The sequence below is a fragment of the Argentina silus genome, assembly GCF_951799395.1.
Source record: "Argentina silus genome assembly, chromosome: 18".
NCBI classification, from domain to species: domain Eukaryota; kingdom Metazoa; phylum Chordata; class Actinopteri; order Argentiniformes; family Argentinidae; genus Argentina; species Argentina silus.
Window position 1 is genome coordinate 3087519 of NC_139672.1, and position 7556 is coordinate 3095074.

Below are 7556 nucleotides of genomic sequence, written 5' to 3' on the forward strand. Positions count from 1 at the left end.
GGGGGGGGGGGTTGCTATGCCAGATCAAACATGGAGATGTTGCCCTGTACTGTTTTGCTTTATCCGTTTTTTTTCCCCCCAATCTGAGCATCATCAGCACGGCCATGACAGACGACTTTGTCATGGATCGTATCACTCCTCTCTGTGTAGCTACAGTACTGTGGACAGCAAATCTGCCGCTGCCGCCGCTGCTGCCGTGTTATCTCAACTGTTCTCCCCTCGCTGCTCCGTGAGTTTACTGTGTTGTGGTAATAGGTAGGCACTCGTGTGATCGCTCTACGTGACTCTCTCTTGTGTGTTTTCCTGGAGATAGAGGGAGAAGGAGGAGAAGAAGAAGAAGAAGAAGAAGAAGAAGAAGAAGAAGAAGAAGGGAGGGAGACTGTTTCAAATTTAGGAGGGGGGGCTGGAGGGATGGAGGGATGGAGGGATGGGAGGAAAGGTTGACAGAAGGGCGGAGAGGTGAAAGAGGACTAGAGGGACAGGATGAGAAGCGGAAGACAGATGGAGGGAAGTGAAAAAAGATGGAAGGAGACAGATGGAGGGAGAGGAGAGGGGAGAAAATGAAAATGGAGAAAGTAAAGGCATATTTTTCACTGTCGGGTTTTTGGGACAGTGTTTATTAAGTTTTCACTCCTTTATCTCGGAGCCCGGAGCCCTCTCACCCTCACCCCCTTTTTATTCATCCCTCCTCCATCAGCTCCTTCTCTTCTCTCTCTTTTCTCACTATGTGTCTTTCCTACCGGCTCGCACTTCATGCGGGGTTGTGAAAGTGTAAATTGTGTGTCTTTAAATACCTTGCCTCTTCCTCACTCGAACTCACAGCTGTGTGGGAGGAGGGCGTGGGGCGGAGAGGAGAGGAGCAACGGCATTTAACTCCCGTCTGCCAAGGATGGAGAGATCTTGTCTTTCATTTCCATCTCAATATTTAGCCCAAGTAGCTTACAGTACAGCAACGTGCTACAGTTGGTGTCTGTTCACGTTTAGAGAAAAAAGACACAGTCCAGTAACAAGGAGCTTACATGCACTGTATTTTGATACAGCATCGCTGCCAGTCTTCAAACAGTAGATACACACCCTCCAAATTGCCCATCTCTTGTCGGCGTCCACCGCGGTCAGCTTGATAAGTGATGGAATGGGACATCCAATTAACCAAAGCGTTTCTGCCAAGCTGAAGATCTCTCACGATCAGCTCACAAGAATTAGCCCCGGGGCCAAGATGCTATTAGAGGAGACAGTAATCCAGAGAAAGAGGACCGGCACTTGACCACAAATTCAGAGGGAGACAGCCGCAGAAGTGCTTATGGGAATAGGCCAGGGGGTCGGCTCTCGTCGGGAGACGAGGAGGACACAGAGACTCATTCAGAGGGAGGGGAAAAAAAGAGGCCATGTCTGAAAATAATTCTTAAAAGCTTGTGATGTTGTTCTCATGTGTGTCTAGGATTTTCCAGTTAGTCTGACGGCCAAAGCACTTCCTGCTGCATGCCACTTTCCTGCGCTTCCTCTTTCAACTGCCGATCGGAGTTCCGCTGTTTCACACTTAAACAGATGTTCCTTCGGAAAAAAAAAGGAAAAAATCAATATTACCGCCGGTACAAGGATGTTATAACACTATACTGTGAATTTAAAACTGTCTACCGCTGTCAATTTTGTTCCAATTAAACTATTTAGAAATGCCATATTTAGAGAGGTGAGCAGCTTGCTTTCAGGCATGTCTCGTTAAAGATGTTTCACTTCTGGCTTGAGTGAGCTTTTTCATCAATTAAGAATATTTTTGTTATGGTCAGATTAACTTGAGCAAACATGATGCTAGTTTGAATTAATATGAGTGAGTGAACATGTGGGTAGACAAGATACACACCACATCCATATTTATAGTAAATTATCATAAGTGGGCATATAGGGATTAGATTTTTTTTTTGCTGTTTTCATTTTTTGTGTTTTGTCTGTCTTGTGTGTTTTCCAATGAGGAACAAAGTGGAAGTAAGTGTTTCACACAAAGTGTTTCACACTTTCTTGTTGTCCTCTGGGACAAGTGCTCTGTGTGAATCTGTGTTTCCCGAAAAAAAAAAAAATATCAACCAACCAACCAATCAATCAACAGAGGAAAATTCCTATCTATCTAAATCTGGTCTAAATCTGATGCAGTGACATCTTGTACATGGTCCCTGACAAATAAACAAACAGATCAAATAAAACACTTTTACATTACACTGCATTTCATTTCACCACATTCCTTTCAGAATTGCCTAATCGCTTATCCTGCTACACAGCAAAATGTGAACACTGTTTTATTTAAGTGAGACTTGCCCAACCAGCAACGCCCGCTCAGTGAACGTTCTAATATGCCAAATTCACTCCAATTACCGCAGGTCGCATTAATTCTCCCACATTGACCCTCATCACCATAACTCCTGTCTGCTTCCAGCGTGGTTCTCTCCTCCAATACATCTGCGTGTCGCTGCAACGACACGGCAACCGACAACGACACGGCAACCGACAACGCCAGGTCACAGTGTCATTAACTCTGGAGAACGTTCCTCTATTGTGCCTCTGACCCCTCGTTTCTCTATTGTGAGTCCGACACTGTCTCTCTCTTGCGACTTGTCACCCCGTCCCTTCAGTGGCTTCTCCTCCCTGGGAATGGGGGAGACTCATCAGTCTTACGTAGACCCCTGGCTACCGGCTCATCTGTCTTCCTGCTTGTTGTTATTCTCTCTCTCCCCCCCCCCCCCACTTGTCGGAGGCGGCGGCTGTATACCAGATCCTGTTGTGACTCTGACCGTGTGTGTGTGTGTGTGTGTGTTTCCGTTGTGTTGCCTAGACGATGATGACCCCCTGCAGCCCACGACCAAGGACGAGACGGTGTCAGTGGGCGGGACGGTGACCCTGACCTGTAGGGTTCCGGAGAGTGACAACTCCTCCCTACAGTGGTCCAACACCGCCCAGCAGACCCTATACTTCGGAGAGAAGAGAGGTGAGAGAGAGGGAGATACGTACACACTGCTGCACACACACACACACACACACACACACACACACACACACACCTCTAGTCCTCTCTACAGTGGTCCAACAGCCTCTAGCCAACCCTACTTCAGAGAGAGAGAGAGAGAGAGACAGAAAGACAGAGAGACACAGAGACACAGAGAGAGGACACTAAAGAGATCAATCTACTGCTATAGTAATCCTCTGATCTCAGCCAGCACTGCAGAGCAGAAACACCTCCTGAGCAGCACTGTCTAGTCTAGTCTCTACTCTCTAATGCCTCACAGAGAACAGACCAGACCACAGACCAGCCGCTAATACCTCACAGAGAACAGACCAGACCACAGACCGGCCGCTAACACCTCACACAGGACAGACCAGACCACAGACCAGCCCCCAGTATACTGTAGCCTAGCCCCTCACACAGTAAATACATACTTGTAGTACAGACCACCAGACCTCAGAATAGCCCCTCACACCAGACACAGCACAGACTCCCAGGCCGCAGTCTAGCCAGCCTAATCACTCACATCACACACAGTCTGATGAGGAACACCACCGTCTAACTGACCCTCACACACACACACACACAAACACACACGCTCCCAGACCTCAGTCTGGTCTAGTCTCTCACCACGAATAAACAAACTAAACACACACAGCGGTCCAACAGGGAGCGCACACACACACACACACACACACACACACACACACACGGTCAGTGTGTCAGATAGGAGAGGGGCTAAGCTCCAGGGACAAGAAAAACAACAACAGAAAACATCAACAAATCTGGCCTTATCTTTACCCACGTCCCAGCGGGATATCTGGAAGCAGGGCTTCTCCGAAAATGCGACCTGCCCCCCAGGAGGGCGTCCCTGCTTAAATAACGGTTTAATAATATCAAACTCCATCAGACAGCTTGATTTGTAACACCAGTCTGGTAGCCCCCACGGCAATACATTCCTTCAGCGCACACACAGAGACATACTGTGTGGAATTAGCCATTACTTGTTGATATTATTGTTGATGTTATTGTGCTGGGGTAGCATATGCATCATGTATATTATTCGGGGGTCTAGATCAATAACGTATTGTTAGCAAGAGTCGCATATTGTTTCTGAAACACAATATGCTTCCACTCACAAATCATATTTATCCCGATAAAGCAGGCTCCGGCTGGAGCGCCTTGAGAGTGGAAAGGCAGAGGGAAACGTATTGAGGAGAGATGAGGGGAGAGAGAGAAAGAATGAGAAAAGGAGGAGAGGAAAGTGAATTAGAGAGACGGATAGTGGAATGGAGGGTCCAGGGGGCACGAGGGAGTGCACACCACGAGCTCATGAAGACAAATGAACTGACCTTGGTTACTGATAAACCATGAAGACAAAGCACTGGCGGAGTTACGCCTGCCATACAAAGATAGACACACACGCACACACACACATGCACACACACGCACACGCACACACACACACGCACACACACGCACACACACACATGCACACACACACACACACACACACACACACACACACACACACATAGACAGAGAGGGGGGGGGGGTTTGGGACAGGCAGACAGAGACACAGACATGCAGAGAGACAGACATGCAGAGAGACAGACAGGCATACTGATAAACCTCGAAGACAAAGCACTGGCAGAGTTACGCCTGTCACAGAGAGATAGATAATCATACACAGACACAGGGCGGCGGGAGGGGGGTGGAGGGACAGACAGATAGAGAAGCCTGCAGGCAGACAGGCAGACAGGCAGACAGGCAGACAGGCACGCACACATGCATTCAGGCTCGCACGTACAGACACACACACACACACACACACACACACACACACACACACACACACACACACACACACACACACACAGACAGGGATCCAAATGAAAGACACAGGGAGCGACAACCAGAGACTGAAACAGAACAACAATAGACAACATTAGACACAGACATACCTACTGTCTCTACACATTAGACACACAGACACACACAGACACACACAGACACACAGACACACAGACACACAGACACACAGACACACAGACATACCTACTGTCTCTACACATTAGACACACAGACACACACAGACACACACAGACACACAGACACACAGACACACAGACATACCTACTGTCTCTACACATTAGACACACAGACACACAGACACACAGACACACAGACAGACAGACACACACACACACAGACACACACACACAGACAGACACACACACAGACAGACAGACAGACTGACACACACACACACACAGACACACACACACACACAGACAGACACACAGACAGACAGACAGACAGACAGACAGACAGACAGACAGACAGACAGACAGAAAGAAAGACACACACACAGACAGACACACAGACAGACAGACAGAAAGACACACACACAGACAGACACACAAACAGACAGACAGACAGACAGACAGACAGACAGACAGACAGACAGACAGACAGACAGACAGACAGACAGACAGACAGATATGCACACATAGAGTTATGCACACGGATAGACAGACACAGATCAGACTACACACAGAGGTCAAAGATATCACGTACATAGATGAGACTGTTTCTGAGTATTTCATCATCCCCTTCCTAACATACACTAAACTGCCATTCCTGCTTTCAGCTGTTTACCCGTTCTGTATGATGAATAAGCGTTTATGACTCACCTCTGCCCCCCTCCTTCTGTTTTCCTCCCTGTCTCCATTCCTTCCCTCCACATCCCTCATTCTCTGTCACTCCCTTCTCCTTCCCCTCATTCTCTATCTGCTCTCTCCCCTCCCTCCCTCCCTCCCTCCCTCCCTCCCTCTCTACCTCATTCTGTCCCTCCGTGTTTTTTCCTCCTCATTCCCTTTCAATCCCACACTCCATCTCTTTTTCTTTTTCTCTCTCTAAACTCCCTCTCCCTCATCACCCCCCCCCCCCCCCCACTCCTCCTCCTCCTCCTCCTCCTCCTCCTCCCCTCCACACACAGCACTGAGAGATAGCCGTATCCAGCTGCACAGGTCCACGTCCACAGAGTTGTCCATCACCATCGGTGATGTGCAGCTGTCAGATGAGGGAGAGTACACCTGCTCCATCTTCACCATGCCGGTCCGCACCGCCCGCGCAACCGTCACCGTGCTAGGTCTGTCTCCCTCTCTCTCTCTCTGTGCGTGTGTGTGTGTGTCTTTGTGTGTGTGTGTGTGTGTGTGTGTGTGTGTGTGTGTGTGTGTGTGTTTGTTTGTTTGTTTGTTTGTTTGCTTGCTTGCTTGTTTGTTTGGGGATTTGCATCTGGATTTAGCTGGCAAACTAAGTACGAACACTTTCAAATATTTTGATATGTTTTATTTTATTTATTTAGGATTTGCACACACACACACACACACACACACAATAACAAATGAAAGACAAAATGAAAGGAAAAAACTAATTGTGCAGGGGAGGTTAAGAAACCAGGTAGGGCTCGTTGAGAAGCCTCCCCTAAAAATAATAGAATAATAAGAACAAATAAAATAGAAAATATATGTTGCGGTCTTATACTTGTACAGCATGTGTATAGTACAGTAGCTATATTCATTCATAAATCTGCAGACTGTCTGTGTGTCTGTTGTATATACTGTATTGTCTGTATTGTCTGTCTGTCTGTCTGTCTGTCTGTCTCTGTTTGCCTGTCTGTCTGTCTGTCTGTCTGTCTGTCTGTCTGTCTGTCTGTCTCTGTTTGCCTGTCTGTCTGTCTGTCTGTCTGTGTATCTGTCTGTCTGTCTGTGTATCTGTCTGTCTGTCTCTGTTTGCCTGTCTGTCTGTCTGTCTGTCTGTCTCTGTTTGCCTGTCTGTCTGTCTGTCTGTCTGTCTGTCTGTCTGTGTATCTGTCTGTCTGACATGTCTCTTCTGTCCCTCAGGTGTCCCAGGTAAACCCCAGGTCTCTGGCTTTGATGATGCCGTCCAGGAGGGGAGCAAACTGACCCTCACCTGCAGCAGCTCTGGGAGCAAGCCCCCCGCCAAGCTCCACTGGTACAGAGGCACGGAGGAGCTCCAGGGTGAGAGAGAGAGAGAGACAGACAGAGAGAGATGAAGAGATTGAGAGAGATGAATAGACAGAGAGAGAGAGATGGATGAAGAGATAAAGAGAGATAGAGATGGATGAAGAGAACAAAAGAGAGTTTATGTGTGTGTTTACGAGTTTGAAAAAGCAATGTGTCTATGCGTGTGTGTGTCTGTGTGTGAGAGAGAGAGAGACAATGAGAGAATACAGTGACGGGTAAAAAACATAGCACAGAGAGGATAGAGGGATAGAGAGAGGGATAAAGAGAGGGATGAAGAGAGGGTTGAAGGGGAAAGCCAGTGATAGGAAGCAGGGGCCGGGAGGATGAGGGGATGAGACAGAACACAGGAGAAGGCTGATAGTGGGAGGATGTTCTATTAGGACAGATTGATTGACCTTGGTTGCTGATAAACCATGAGAAGACTGAGGGGGAGCAGCTGATAGAGATGGGGGGGGGGTCCATCCCACTCCCACCCTCGAGCAGGGAGAAAACGCTTTATGAGCTCAATCCTGTGT

At 48.0% G+C, this 7556-nt stretch overlaps 1 protein-coding gene across 1 annotated transcript in view; it reads left to right on the forward strand.

The window, feature by feature from the left end:
* The window catches only part of cadm3 (cell adhesion molecule 3), a gene marked incomplete at its 3' end in the record, with an annotated part of 25431 nt that overhangs the window by 15045 nt on the left and 2830 nt on the right, over positions 1 to 7556 (forward strand). The window contains 3 exon segments of the mRNA XM_083690414.1: positions 2822 to 2974; positions 5991 to 6143; positions 6898 to 7035. Of these exon segments, the coding sequence (XP_083546540.1) occupies positions 2822 to 2974; positions 5991 to 6143; positions 6898 to 7035 (444 nt within the window).